The sequence below is a fragment of the Hypanus sabinus genome, unplaced genomic scaffold (assembly GCF_030144855.1).
Source record: "Hypanus sabinus isolate sHypSab1 unplaced genomic scaffold, sHypSab1.hap1 scaffold_447, whole genome shotgun sequence".
NCBI lineage: Eukaryota > Metazoa > Chordata > Chondrichthyes > Myliobatiformes > Dasyatidae > Hypanus > Hypanus sabinus.
This window is the reverse complement of record NW_026781321.1, coordinates 45001-61424: the sequence shown is the minus strand read 5'-3', so window position 1 is coordinate 61424 and position 16424 is coordinate 45001. Positions and strand designations below refer to the sequence as shown.

Below are 16424 nucleotides of genomic sequence, written 5' to 3'. Positions count from 1 at the left end.
ACGAGGTTTACTTTCCGGAAACACCTCCAACTCCTCCATTTTAAACACACTCTCAGAAACATAATGTTCAGCTATTATCCTCTGCATCTGTACCCTCCTCATTGTCAATTTCACCTTAGCAAGTTTTAACCTTCCAGCAAGACTCAACAACTCAATCCTTCTGACGCCCTCTAATGCCTCAGAGGTTGGTGCTTCCTTACATCGATCAACATCCATTGCTGCTGATTTTCCACACAGAAATAAATCAAAAGAGATTTCCCAAATGAAATCGATAATTAATCAATCCTCAAATTTGATGATATCCCAGATGCAGGCCCCATTTTGTTATGAACTGTAATGCTTCAGAAACATACCAGCAGCAACAGACTACTACTGGAGTCTGTTTATGATGTGAACCACAATCTTTATTAGTATCCAGTTATAAAATAGTAACTTAAGCAAGTTAAACAAAAGTTAACAGTGTTATGTATATATACGTGTGTAAATATAACTCCAAAACTATTGAGCTCAGGGGAAACAAGGCTTGGAGCCTTCAGATGGTAAAGTGTGAAAGTTCAGTTCATCCACAAAATAGGTGATGAGAGAGATATTTGTAATTCAGGGTAAATGTCGAGGGAAGGCAGTTATGTCGAACAGCAAGGGAGATGAGGCTGAGTACAGAGCTATGGTGGAAATCTTTGACACATGGTATGAGCAGAATCATCTGCAGCTTAATGTGAAAAAGACTAAGGAGCTGGTGGTGGACCTGAGGAGGGTTAAGGCACTGGTGACCCCTGTTTCCATCCAAGGGGTCAGTGTGGACATGGTGGAAGATTACAAATACCTGGGGATACAAACTGACAATAAACTGGACTGCTCAAAGAACACTCAGGCTGTTTACAAGAAGGGTCAGAGCCGTCTCTATTTCCTTAGGAGAGTGAGGTCCTTTGACATCTACCAGACGATGGTGAGGATGTTCTTCGAGGCTGTGGTGACCAGTGCTATCATGTTTGCTGTTGTGTGCTGGGGCAGCAGGCTGAGGGTAGCAGACACCAACAGAATCAACAAACTCATTCGTAATACCAGTGATGTTCTGGGGGTGAAACTGGACTCTCTGACGGTCGTATTGTAAAAGAGAATGCTGTCCAAGTTGCATGCCATGTTGGACAATGACTCCCATCCGCTCCATAATGTACTGGTTAGGCACAGGAATACATTCAGCCAGAGATTCATTCCACCGAGATGTAACACTGAGCATCACAGGAAGTCATTCCTTCCTGTGGCCATCAAACTTTTCTAATCTTCCCTCGGAGTGTCAGACACCCTGAGCCAATAGGCTGGCCCTGGACTTATTTCCACTTGCAAAGATTAACTTATTATTATTTAATTATTGATGGTTTTATATTGCTATATTTCAACAATATTCTTGGTTGGTGCGGCTGTAACGAAACTCAATTTCCCTCAGGATCAATAAAGTACATCTGTCTGTCTGTCTGTCCTACAAGTTCCACAGTGTTAAAATGAGAGAACAGTAGCTGTAGATTTTATCCGTCATCTTTACAAATCCACATACGAATTATCACCGAAAGTGACTTGTCATGAGGGGCATCATCTTCAAATGAACAACCACATCACACCCAGGCAAGGGTTAACACATAAGTGGTCTCCACAGTCTATCCCAAATCAGATCCACTCCTATGGGTTAAATGAGGTGACAACCACACATTGGATGTACGGTGAATGGATAATTAACCCACCCTTGTGAGCAAAGGAAAGTTCCAAACAGTGACCCTTGGCCACTAGTTCCCTGGTTTCAATCCTTCCATTTTTCATCCCTCTCCGTCTGACTCTGAGTGTCTGTGTCCTCGGTTAAAACTAAACAAGCTGCAAGTCAGACTGATTCACCTTCTTAATCTCTCTTAAAATGACAGTCCATATCAACCGAAACCTAGGGATTCATAACAATGGCCACTCCCCACTATGAACTGACTTGTGTTCCAGTATTTGGGATGACTGAGTGAATCCTTTCCCACAGACCGAGCAGGTGAATGGCTTCTCCCCAGTGTGAACTTGCTGATGTCTCTGTAGGTTAGCTAACCGAGTGAATCTCTTCCCACAGTTTGAGCAAGTGAACGGCTTCTCCCCAGTGTGAACTCGCTGATGACTCTGTAGGTTGGATGAGTGAGCGAATCTCTTCCCACATTCTGAGCAGGTGAACGGCTTCTTCCCAATTTGAACTCGATGATGTCTCTGTAGATTGGATGACTGAGTGAATCTCTTCCCACATTCTGAGCAGGTGAAAGGCTTCTCCCCAGTGTGAACTCGCTGATGTACCAGTAAGGTGTATGACTCAGTGAATCCCTTCCCACATTCTGAGCAGGTGAAAGGCCACTCCCCAGTGTGAACTTGCTGGTGTGTCAGTAGTTGAGATGACCGAGTGAATCCCTTCCCACACTCTGAGCAGGTGAATGGCCTCTCTCCAGTGTGAACTCGCTGATGACTAAGTAGGTTGGATGAGTGAGCGAATCTCTTCCCACATTCTGAGCAGATGAACGGCTTCTCCCCAGTGTGAACTCGCTGATGACTCAGTAGATGGGATACCTGTCTGAATCCCTTCCCACATTCTGAGCAGGTGAACGGCTTCTCCCCAGTATGAACTCGCTGATGATTCTGTAAGGTGGATGACTCAGTGAATCTCTTCCCACAGACTGAGCAGGTGTACGGCTTCTCCCCAGTGTGAACTCGCTGATGTACCAGTAAGGTGGATGACCGAGTGAATCCCTTTCCACACTCTGAGCAGGTGAACAGCCTCTCCCCAGTGTGAACACGCTGGTGTGCCATTAGGTCAGATGACTGAGTGAATCCTTTCCCAGATATTCAGCAGATCACCAGCCTCTGCCCAGAGTGAACTGACTGGTGTGTCCACAGGTGGGAAGACTGACTGATTCCTTTCTCACACACAGAACAGGTGAATGGCCTTGCCCAGTGTGAATGTGCTGATGTACCTTCAATTGTGATAACCGAGTGAATCCATTCCCTCTATTTGAGCAGGTGAATAGACTTTCTCCTGTGTAAAATGAAGGGCGTGCCAGTTGGTAAAATGACCGAGTGAATCCCTCCCCACAGTCTGAGCAGGAAGGATGATCGATTGAATCCCTTGCTCCACTTCTTAAATATCTGGACAGAAACAACCAAACTGGTGTGCCATGTTTGAACTTCCTGGAGACAAATTCCTTCTTGTTTTTAACCTGTAAAAAGATTTACAAAATCCATCAATGGGTGCAGGACAACATTTCAGATGAGATTACTTGAGTTACCAAGGTTTGATCTGGTATCACACTGTTACAGTGAGGTACAACCCAAGTTGGACAGAGAAATCATCTCCTGACTGGGCAGAGTGCTGGTATCTGGAATGACCATCAATTCCCTGATGCTCTTCCTGTTTCTATAAGAATCGGGCATTTCTGGCATCTCCAATTTGTACCTTGGCTGAGTTGGACTCTTTCCATTGGTATTATTCCCTGTTCCTGCTGAGCTGCATGGGTGCCTGGCCCCACAGTAAGAAAAACTGTCTCACGTAATTAGTCTTTCTTGATGTGCATCTGGGATTTTCTTTTATGTATTATAAACTTAAAGTGCCACAGTTTTAATGTCATATAAAAAATTCCTGTTGAGGTGAATGGTTGGTCCGCACAGCTGTTAAAAAGACAGAGTGAATTTTTGTAATATTTCACGTTCTTGTAGGAAAATTACAACACAGAAACATGCCCTTTGGGCCATCTAGTCTGTGCTGAACTATTTATACAGCCCACTCCCATACCATCCAGGTACCTACATGCACCTCTGAAATGTTGAAATCGAGCTCGCATGCACCACTTGAGCTGGCTGCTCATTCCACACCCGTATGACTGTCTGTGTGAATAAGTTTCCCCTCATGTTCCCCTTATCATTTCACTTTTCACCCTTAACCCATGGCCTCTGGTTGTAATCCCACCCCATCTCAGTGGTAAAAGCCAGCTTGCATTTACACTATCTATGCCCCTCTATCACAATCAAATCTCCCCTCAATCTCCTACAATTCAAGGAATAAAGTCCTGACCTGTTCAATCTTTCCTTATAACCCAAATACTCCAGACCTGGCAACATCCTTGTGAATTTTCTCTGAACTCTTTCAAAGTCCTTACATCTTTCCTGTAGGTTGGTGACCAAAACTGCACTCAGTACTCCAAATTAGGCCTCACCAATGTCTTCTACATGTCAACATAACATCCATCTATTGTTGTCAGTACTTTTGTTCATGAAGGCCATTGGGCTAAAATCTTCCCTTCCGTCTCTATTTAACTGTGATACAACTTTCAGTGAATTAAGGACTTTCTTCTACAACAGGTCCCTTTCTTGTACAACACTCCTCCGTGCCCGACCAGTCACTGTGAAAGACCTCCATTGGTAGGTCAGACCAAAGTGCAACAACTCACACTGGTCTGCATTAAATTCCTTGTTCCATTTCTCAAACCATTTTGCCAGCTGGTCCAGATCGCACTGCAAGTTTAAATGTTTTTTTGCCATTGACTAGATGGGCCAAAGAGCCTGTTTCTTCACTTAACTTCTCCGTGTTTCTATGGCAGAGAAGCTGGCCAAACTTGTTTGGAAGGGAAAGGGTAGGATTGACAATTGGGCAGCAGTGGCTGGAGTTTCTGGAGCAATTCAGGACCTGAGTGATTCCACAGAAGTGGAAGCATTAGAAAGACAGGAGGACACAACTGTGGCTAAAATGAGAAGCCAAAGACAACAGAAATGTCAAAGAGAGGGCAAACAAAAGAACAAAAACTATTCGGAAGCTTTGAGAAACCAAAAGAAGACAACAAAAAAATTCAGATGAGCTCAGTGCATGGAATCATGACTTCTAGTCATTAACGGGTCTCGGTAGCACCCAACAGTCTGAGGCATTTAGAGTAACAAAATATACAAGGCTTCAATTTACCTTTCAACTTTCATTTTGGCAGGCACATACAAACTCTGCATCCTCAAAAATTCACATCTGAAGGCCTCCCACTTACAGGTACTCCTTTGCCAGGAGACAACCTGTCCCAAACCACACTTGTCAGATCCTTTCTGATAGCATCAAAATTGACCTTTCTCCAATTTAGAATCTCAACCCGTGGTCCAGACCTCTCTTTTTCCATATTTACTTTGAATCTCATGGCATTATGATCACTAATTTCTGTCACCAGCCCTGATCATTTCCTTACAGGTTAATGCACACTTCTACATCAGGAATTCTACGTATTGATTAAGGGCACATTTGACAAACTCTACCTCATCTAGTCCTTTACAGTTTAGGAGTCCCAGTCAATATATGGAAAGTTAAAATCACTTACTGAATCAACCTTTCTGTTTATTGGCATGGTCTGCAATCTCTCTACAAATTTGATCCTCTAAATCCCTCAGACTGTTGGCTGCAACCAAGTCCCAGTATTGGTTACAATATCTGAATTCCCTACCTGAGCTCATCTGGCTTTCCTACGACGCTTCTTGCATTGTGATAGAGACAGCTCACCACATTCATCATACCAGGCTCAACCATCTAACTGCTGAATCTCTCTATGATCTGAACATCTGACTGGTGTCAAGGAAACAAACCCTCCATCATTGTCACAAAAACAAAGGAGCTGATTGTGGACGACAGGAGGAATGGAGACAGGATAACCCCTATTGACATCAATGGATCTGGGGTTAAGAAGGTGAACAGCTTTAGGTTCCTCCGTATAAACATCACAAAGCACCTTACATTGTCTGTGCATACCGGCTGTGTTGTGAAAAGAGCACAGCAGTACCTCTGTCACCTCAGTTAGTGGAAAAAGTTGGAGATGGGGACCAAAATTCTGAGGACTTTCTACAGGGACACAATTGAGAGCATCCTGAATGGCTGCATCACTGCCTGGTATGGGAACTGTACTTCCCTTAATTGCAGGAAACCACAGAGAGTGTTGCAGACAGCCCAGCACATCTGTAGTGGTGAACTTTCCACTATTCAGTACATTTACACAGACAGGTGTATAAAAAGGGCCCAAAGGAAATCAGGGACCAAATTCACCAAAACCACCAACTGTTCCTGCTGCTACCATTCAGGAAACGGTACCACAGCAAAAGGAGCAACAGGCTCCGGGACATCATCTTCCACCAGGTCCTCAGACTGATTAATTCATGCTGATACAATTGCATTTCGATGTTATATTGACTGTCCTATGTACAAACGATCTATCATAAATTACCATAAATTGCACATTGCACATTTAGATGGAGACATAACATAAAGATTTCTACTCCTCATGTTTATGAAGTATGTATCTAATGAAGTCAATTCAATTCAATTCACCCTCTCCATTATCTGTTTGGTCATTCTGGCTCCCATTCCCCTTACAGCTTATTTTAACCACATCACCCTCTTCACCCTCACTAGCACTAGCATGCCTTACCACTTGGATATCAGTCCCCTCTTGTTCTGTTCCCCTAACTAATGAATCCCCTATCACCCCTTTGACTTTTCTCTGTCAGGTAATCCCCTTCACCACCAGTTTCTAAAGTGGTCTACCTTTTGTTGTGTTTGATGGGCACAAGAGTACTCTGCAATGGCTATTTAACCTCATTCCCCTTCCTGACTCTCTCCCAGTTTCCTGTGTCCTTCACCTTGGGTGTAACTCACCTCTCTTCATGTCATATCCATCATCCCCTCCAACTCCCGGATGATCCGGAATTCATCCATTTCAGGTTCCATCTCCTTAACGTGCAGGGTGCACATCTTGTAGGTGAGGACATCAGGGACACTGGAGGTCTCACCACCTTCCCACCAATGTCCTCTCTAATTTGTAATGACCAGTGTGCACACAAATCCTGTACTGTGCACTATTTTTAACTCGGTGACATGTGCACAGTAAATTTTATACAGAGAGGTAATTGTTTTCACAGCTAGCAAATCACTGTTGATAAATACTTTGATCTCCCCTGGGTTTGATCGAGTTCATCTGCACTCTCACACAACCTATGTAGCAGGCCTGTAATGGGTAATGAAGGATTTTCTCATCAAAGCTTTTGCATATTGTCCATATGTGATTTGCTTGCTAAATTATGCTTTAAAAAGTCAGATTTGCAAATATTACTCCACTTCTTCCCACTTACAAATTCTCCAGCACCTCTTGCATTGCCACAATACACACAGGTAACACCAGTTTCTATATTGGGCATAAAGATTTCCCCTGAACCCTCCTGACGAATTGAGGGTATATAAAAAATTCATTTTGAATATGTGTAACCTCTGGCTAAAAGAATAATTGGGAGTGAATAGGAATTTTGAACTGAAGTGAACTCCGTCTTCAGCGTTTAGCTAAGACAGACTCATTACCAGTTCTCTGTGGCTTGCAGAGAGACACATTGAGAGCTGATAAGATTATACATTGTATCCTTGTTGTGAGTAAAGGGAGGAGGACTCACTGATAGGGACAGGAATGAACATCTATTTGTAATTAAGTCAGGGCCTTGCAAAGGGAATAACTGATAAGGACTGGACAGTCCATCCATCTATAATTAAAACCAAACTCTGTTATCTAAGTAATTAAGTTTTGCATCAACACACTTAGTGTGTGTGCCAGTTCAAATAACATCTTGCAATATTAATGTATGGGATGTACTATTTATAAATATATGGCTGTAACCCAAGTCATTCGACTTGTCAGAAGGTGGCAGTGCTCCCCTTTGACAACTGGGTCTCAAAACTCCTGCAGGCATTTGAGTGCACAATAAACCATGGCGTCGATAAGAAGCTGGTCTCCTGAGTTTTATTCAGATTCAACTTTAACATTTGGCATCATGAACAGCATCCCAATATAGGGAGTGTCAAGCAGACGGGCTGAGTAAGCAGCTGGACCACTCTGGGGACTGCGGAGACCGAAAGGGAGCCCAATGGGTATTTGTCACTCACCGTTAGTTCCTTTGGACGTACGGTGCCTCACTCAAGGCTGATCACATACCTTGACAGGATCAGGAAAGAATTTGTTGGGAGATTTGTATAAGGTAGGCAAAATTTTACTAAGTGGCCAGGAGGCAGACATGCCAGGTAAATTCATCAATTAAGCAGGAGGTGCAGGCCGGGTAAATTTATCTCATTGTTAATTGAGCAGGAGGCTTTGTGCCCAATAAATTACATTGGTCAATTGCAGTCAATTGATACAAGTAGGCCAGCAGCAGCCCGATACAATTTGTATGAGAGTTCTTCAGACAAGGAAAAATATTTGTGAATGTTGAGTGCAGTGCTGAATAAGAAATTGGAGAACAAAATGCGGCCATGGATGGGGGAGGGTGCAGGAGCCTGGGTTATTACCTCATGAGAACAAACAGTAAATTTGATTTTTAAAAGCTGAGGAAAGAAGTGGAAATTGTTGAAAAGGGAATGGAAGGAAAAGGCAGATGTAACGTGGAACTTTGCTGGCTATGCCAATGGTGGCATAGTGGCTTCAGCGTTGGACTTTGAGGCAAGAGGTCCCGAGTTCGAATCCAGCTGATTCCCTTGCACACTTTCATCTGGGCAGGGTTAGAGCTGGTGAACAAAACAACTCACCCAGCAGAAGGCAATGGCAAACTACTGCTGTAACTTGCCTTGTACATGATTTCCCAACACCACACAGTGGCGTAGAAGGAAATCCTTGGCTAACTGGAAAAAATTTGGTATGTGACATACCTTTAAAGTGGAACAGTATATTATCAGCAAGTTGGAGGAATAATGCATGTGATAAAGGGATAGAGTAGTGGTCACCAACCATATTAAGCCCAAGATCCCGTACCTTGGCCTTAGTAAAATGCAAGATCGACCCAGATCAATTAGTTACACACATGCGCACCAGGGCAGAAAAGACTGGAAGTAAAGCCCCACAACCTGGAAGTAGCAATAATGTATAAACACTGGGGCACCCGCCCTTTTTTTGCACCACAGACTGGTTTAATATTGACAATATTCTTGCGGACCGGCCGACGGGGAATGGGGTGGGTGGGGGTGTTAAAAACGATGGGAATACAGCGATACTCGAAGCTGGTTCCTTATGTCCAGTCTATTCTGTAATTTACTTTTCTTGGCTCTCGGCACTTAGCTTCTGTCCCACGCTGCTCAAGTTTTCTCCGCTGAAAAAGCTCAACACGTTTGCGTTTAAGTGCAGGGTGCTTGGACTTGGGGTACCGAAGCAGTTTTGAGGGCTTCATTGCCTCATTGGACAGCCTCCTGCCGGCCCGCCGCCAGATGCCTTGGCTTGGTTTGGTTGTTCGTGGGTCGGGTGAGAGGACAATGTCAGGACCGGAGGTCCCTGTGCCGGGGCCGCGGCAGTCACAGTCCGGAGAGAGTGACCGGCCGAGCAAGGAGTGTGACAGGGCACGCGCCCACCCCCCGTTGTAGGACCTATCAGCCGACAAAAGTTTGTTTCAGTGGATCACAGCACGGTAGCTGGTCTGATACCTATGAAACGCTGAGCCCGAATTAGGTCGTCTGCGAACATTTTAGCACTGGATTCCCCACGAACATTCAGTGTGCTAAACAGGTTTAGAGGCAGCACTCCAGGCCAGTAGTGACGGCACTTCCCACCGGCCACCCGAGGCCAACCGGTGATCTCTGGCACGAGGGTGTCACTGCGGTTCGGCGACTGATGACCTCGCATGCACTCAAGTTCAACAGTGGGCTGACAGGGAACGAGGAAAGGTGCAGCTGACTCATGTTGTTTCCTCGCGGCCCAGTGGTTGGGGACACTGTGTAGTTACACGCATGTAGAAAGAATGGAACTAAAACCCCACAACCCGGAAACAATCTCTCAACAGTTTCTTTCTTCCTTTCTTTTTCCCGGGATCTACTGGCGAAGTCTCAAAGATAGACTAGTCGATCACAATCGACAGGTTGGCAATCACCAGTATAGAGGTAAGTACTGCAGAAGGAACACCAAAGGTTGGGAGACATTAAAAACAGAGCGTGAATGGGTGGATGGGCGCCGAAAACGACAGCAGGAGAAACACCGTACGCAAACCGAGGACAGCCTACATGGGAGAGAAAGGCAGGAACGTCAGTCTAAAGTTAGAACTGATAGGGAAACACGGGATCCCGAACCCGTGTCTGGCATATCGACCCTGTAGAGTTTTGTGGCCTGCGACAGCACTTTCTCAGGAGACCAAGCCTTTAATGATGGGAATCTGTCCCCCCAATTTAATGTCTTACTGCTTCAATGCTTACCAACTAAGTTAGCCCACATCATTAACAAATAATATGGATTGGCCAGACAATGACCAAAATCGAATGCAACGAGCTTTGACGTATCATTGGAACACGACTTTCAAATGCCAATCAACCCCGAAGAGAACTAATATTACAGGTGAATGGAAACTGCCTCTGTCTGTCGATGGAGTAGCACTAATCCTGTGCTGCTCTTAGTTTTCTCTCCCGCTCACAGATTAAATTTTGAATTTCAAATTTTTAATTGCTGATTCTTGAAGGGGGGTGATATGTCTATGTCTATGAGAAGTGGGAAAAATCTGCATGAACCTACTGACAAAGGTAATGAAAAAGGAAAGACGCCGAAGGAAAGATCTGTTGAAATGCCATCATGGGCTGAAGATATTGTTTGGACACTGAAATCAATTCAAGATCAGAATAAGGCAATTAAAGATCAACTGGAAATGAATATAATGAAATGAACTTATTTCTGGGAAATCTTAAAGATATGGAAACTCAAGTTACTAATCATGAAGAGGAATTGAAGTCAACTAAGCAAAAACTGTCTGAAACTACAACCCGTTTGGAAAAATATCGTTAATAAGATTATTGATTTGCAAACTAAGTCTCGCAGAAACAACATATGAATCGTTGGATTGCAATATGGAGCTGAAAATGGAGACTTAATGATTTACTTTGCTAAGCTCTTTCATGATCTATTTCTGACTATTTCATCACAGCCACCTGCTATTGAAAGAGCACACAGGCTGTCCACTTCGAAATTTAAAGACTCAACCAGACCAAGATTTATTTTGGTTTGTTTTCATCACTTTAAAATTAAAGATCAAATAATGCGACAGGCAAGAAACAGAGTTTTCAGATTCAATGAGTCTGAGCTCCGTTTTTACGAAGATTATCCAAAAGAAGTAATGGAACAAAGAGCAAGATTTGCTTTGGTAATGAAACAAGCATATGATAAGAAACGATTTCCCTCTTTGAGTTACACGACAAGAATGAAAGTTTTTCCTCCTAATTCTTCCCCATGTACTTTCTTTGACCCAAAAGTCGAGCTGGATTTTGTCCAGGCTATACCTGTTACCATCACTAACGTTACTACCGAATGAACTATCTGTAAAGCTGTTTGATTATCTGTATATTACTCACACTACGAAAAGAAGATATATGAAGGCTATTTGGATATTTCATTGACAGATTAATAAAAGAAAAAAAAGAAAACCTGCTCATCATTATATCCTATCTGATTTTTTTTGGAAAGAAGATTTACGGATCAAGTTTGACTGTTTAAATGGTTAATTACATATTTGACTGAGAAAAGTGGATAAAAGGATTTGTTCCCTTTATCTAATATTTGGTTTGATTTTTTGTTGTTTCTTAAATTACTAACTGGTAGTTTTTTTTTCTACCAACAGGGTTTCATTTTATATATTTATCTGGGAGGGTTAAGTTACTATGATTTTACTAATTAATATTTTCATCAATTTAGTTCTGTTAAGTATACTATTAACTTTTTTAAATCTGTTTTATTATAGCGCCCTATAACTGAATTTAAAGTTTTCTTAGGGATTTAAAGCGAAACTTAAGATGGGGCTGGTTTTTCTCTCTAAGAGATTATATTATTTTGATTATTTTTCTGTTTAAAAAAATGATGGAATGTAAACACTCTCCTTTGTTGAGACTTTACTGTCTTTCTTGCAAGGTCATTTTATATATTTTATGTACTGGCTGGGGGGAGGCAGAGACGAGACCAACAGAGTGGCCCATGTCATTGCATCTATCTTAGTTCACTTGCTTTTTTTTCAGGCTTTTGGGAGGGCGGGTGGGTTTAGAGTTAGGAGTTTTTTCCCATTGGGTGGTTCCGGAGCATGCGTGTTTTCTATATGGCTTTATTCTTCATCACTGCCATCTTTGATAATCCCATAATGGTATGCGTTCTTCACAAGTATAAAGTCAATTACAATAAAATTATAGTATGGCAGTTAAATGGATTAATGTAATAAGTTGGAATGTACGTGGTTGGAATCATCCTATTAAATGAAACAAAGACTTAAAATTATTAATCGATTCCAACCTGATATAATTTTTGTTCAGGAGACACATAGCAAGACAGGAGATCAAAATAGATTTTTTTGCTGGTGGAATGGAAAACAACTCCATGCTACCTCTCAGAGCAAAACTAAGGGTGTGTCTCTCTTTATTAAATCTAATATATTTACACAAGAGGAAATTGAATCAGATTCTAATGGTAGATTTTTAATAGTTAAAGGAGTGTTTGTAATAGAAAGGTTGTTTTGGTTAATTTGTATGGTCCTAATTTAGATGATCCTTCTTTTTTAAAAAGAATATTTGCTTTACTGCCAGATTTAAATGAGTATATGTTGTTAATGGGTGGGGATTTTAACTTTTGATTAAATCCTATGATTGATAAGAGCTCAACTAATCAACGACTTCCAAATCGTTTTGCATCAGTTATTAACTCTTTTTTGACCGATTTTGGGTTGATCGAATTATGGGGACATTTACACCCTGATAACAGAGAATATTCTTTTTCTTTCCATGTTTATGAAGTATATTCAAGGATTGATTATATTATAGTTAATCCCCGTCTTTTGCCTAATGTTAAAAACTGTGAATATGATGCTATTGCTATACCTGATCATACGCCTTTGAGTTTGTCCTTTGAATTTGACAATGACATTTTTGGCCGTCCACCATGGCACATGTCTCAGACTTTATTGCAAAGCTCTGACGTTACCAGTTTTATCGAAAGCCACACAAAATAATTTCTTTCTTTTTGATGATATAGGAGGTATGTCTAAATTAATTATATTGGATACATTTAAAGCATTTTTACGTGGTCAGATTATTTCTTATTCAACTAAACTTAAAAAACAGGCTAAAGCAAAATTAGATAAAATTTCAAAACAAATTAAAGATTTAGATAATATCTATGTGACTTTCCCTAATATTGACATTTTAAAAAAGGGTGGAACTTCAATCATAATATAACCTATTATTAACGCATTCAATTGAGGGTTATCTACTTAAGTTAAAGAGCCAATTTTATATGTTTGGAGATAAAAATAATAAACTACTCGCATCTCAATTAAAATCAGCCGGAGCCAAGAGGCAAATTTTGAAAATTCGTAGAAAAGATGGTACCCTGGCTCGGCATTATGAAGAAAGTACCAAGATTTTTCAAGACTTTTATACTGAAGTTTATAAATTTCAATGTCCAGTAGACTCTTCTGAAATGAATGTGTTTTTTTTTTACGAACGATTGCTTTTCCTAAAATTTCTGTTGAGGATCAAAAAACTCTGGATGCCTAAATTACTGAATCCAAAATTCATAAAGCTATTTTCTCAATGCAGTCTGGTAAGGCCCTCGGACTTGCCGGTTATCCTGTAGAATTTTATAAAAAATTTGGAAAATTGCTTTCTCCAGATATGTTGATGTTTAAAGAATCTTTTGTGAAAATTAATTTACCCTCTAATTTTTATGAAGCTTCTATTTCTTTAATTCTCAAAAAGGATAAAGATCCTTCTGATTGTCCCTCATACAGACCTATTTCGTTGTTGAAAGTTGATGCTAAGATTCACTTAAAGATAATGGCCAATCGGTTGGAGAGTATTTTGAGTAAAATCATTCTTAAAGATCGAACAGGCTTTATAAAGGGTCATTATTCTTTCTCAAATGTTCGGATATTATTTAACATTATATATTCACCTTCTTCTAAAACTCCACAATGCCTTATATCTTTGGATGCTGAAAAAGCATTTGATCGAATTGAATGGAAATCTTTATTTAACGCTTTAGAAAAATTTGGTTTTGGTATTAATTTTAATAATTGGATTAAAATGATATATAAAGCTCCAATTGCTACTGTTGTCACTAATAACTGTAGGTCTCCTTTTTTCAGCTATCACGGGGGACAAGCCAAGGTTGTCCATTAAGTCCTTTGTTATTTAACTTAAGATTAGAGCCCCTTGCTATTGCTCTTTGTGAAGCCGAAAATATTCATGAGATTCTTGTGAATGAGACCATGCACACGATCTCTCTTTACACTGACGATTTATTGATATATATATCCAAGCCTGAATAATCTATTCCTGCTTTGGTAAAATTATATGACTAATTTGGAGACCTTTCAGGATATAAAATAAATTTTAGTAGAAGTGAATTCCGTTAAATGAATCTGTCACTATATATGATAATATTCCTTTTAAAGTTATGGATTCTTTTAGATATTTAGGTGCTATAATTACTAAAAATATCAGGATCTTTAAAAAGCCAATTTCCCTCCTTTAGTGGACTTTTTCAGATTTGTTTTTACAAGACTGTTTAATGTCTTTTTCACAGTTAATGGACAAATATGTTATCTCTAATACACATTTTTTCAGATATTTGCAGGCTGTGAATTTTTAACGTGATTTTTTACCAATTTACCCCTCAGCCTGCTCTTTAAATTTGGCTTATGCTATTTTTCAGTTTAGACCTTTTCAAAAACAATTAATAGCAATTGTTTATAAACAGTTAATGAATGCTCGCATGTCGCCAAATGATAGGGTTCAATGCACCTGGGAAGTACAACTTCAACATTCACTTTCAGATGTTCAGTGGAGTAAAATTTATTATTTAGTCAATAATTCACCTATCTGTTAATGCCATATCTTAATTCAGTTTAAAATAGTACACAGGCCCCATATGTCCAAAGATAAATTGGCGCACATTTTTTCTAATATAAGCCCTATTTGTGACAGATGTACTGAAGAAGTAGCTACTCTAACATATGTTTTGGTCATGTGTAAGTTTAAACAATTTCTGGAGGGATGTGTTTGGAAAATTATCTAAGGTTATAGATGTGGATGTTCAACCTAATTCACTTACAGCAATTTTTGGGATTATTCCAGAAGAAGCAAGCAAAATGTCTGCTTCCGCCCAACAAAATGTTTATATTTATTTCAGAATATTCCAGTTTTTGTTTACTAAGAATTTTTTTGATCGGATTGATTCTATTATTCTATCTTTTATTTGGGATAATAAAAGACCAAGATTTAGTAAACGTCATTTGCAAAAGTTGAAAAAGGATGATGGTCTCACTTTGCCTAATCTATGAATGTATTATTGGGCTGTTAACCTGCGTTGTATGTCCTTTTGGTTTTATTGGGTTAATAGGAATGATCAGCCAATCTGGGTAGACCAGGAACTGAGAGCTGTGAAACAGTTTTATTTAACTTCGTTAGTAGGAGTTACTCTACCTATACAATTAGCTAAAGTTGCTAATATAAACCTATATCCTGTGGTTAAGCACTCTTTACAAATTTGGATTGAGTTCCGCAATTTTTTTTTATCTTAAAGAAGTTAAACTTTGTAGTATAATTTATCGTAATTACTTTTTAATCCTTCTTGGAGTGTTCCAATTTTTTTTACTTTGGAAAAATAAAGGTATTAATTATTTTTTGGATTTATTTAAAGAAGGCAGATTGATGTCTTTTGAACAATTTGTCGATAAATATTCTCTCTTATATTCACATTTTTTACAATATCTTCAAGTTAGACATTTTTAACAAAATATTTAAGTAATTTTCCTTACATATTGGAGGCTGATTTGTTAGATACTATTATGAATATGAACCCCTTGTTGAAAGGTTCTATTGGAAGAATTTATAATTTATTATTGCAAAGGGATAAGCGTCCTTTACTTAAGATTAAACAGGATTGGGAGAAGGAACTCAATTTCCCTTTTATATGGAAGGATTGGACACGGATTCTGAAGCTGGTTAACTCTTCTTCGATCTGTACTTGGCATTCACTGATTCAATTTAAAATTGTACATCGTTACCATTTGATGAAGGAGAGACTTCCAAAAATATTTCCCAATGTTGACAAGTATTGTGATAGATGTAAAAATGAGATAGCCACACTGACACGTAAGTTCTGGTCATGTTCAATATTAAATCAGTTTTGGAAGTCAGTCTTTTCGACAATTTCTAAAGCACTCAGAATCAATTTACAACCTAATAAATTGACTATGCTTTTTGGAATAATTCCTCAAAATATCCATTGTATTTCTGTGTCTCACCAACATGCTTGTTACATTGACAGCTAGGAGGGCCACCTTGCTGAAATGGAAGGGTATATCAGCTCCTACTTTGTCACAATGGTTCCCTCAGGTGATGTTGCGTCTTG

General features: G+C 40.0%; 1 protein-coding gene across 2 annotated transcripts in view; it reads right to left on the bottom strand.

The window, feature by feature from the left end:
* Positions 1 to 1112: 1112 nt before the first annotated feature.
* LOC132388979 (gastrula zinc finger protein XlCGF26.1-like) overlaps positions 1113 to 16424 on the bottom strand; it is a 34022-nt gene continuing 18710 nt past the window's right edge. For both annotated transcript variants that reach the window (XM_059961400.1, XM_059961401.1), the window contains exon 3: positions 1113 to 3227. In XM_059961400.1, the coding sequence (XP_059817383.1) occupies positions 1936 to 2820 (885 nt within the window). In that variant the 5' untranslated portion in view covers positions 2821 to 3227 and the 3' untranslated portion in view covers positions 1113 to 1935. The remainder of the gene's footprint in view (positions 3228 to 16424) is intronic.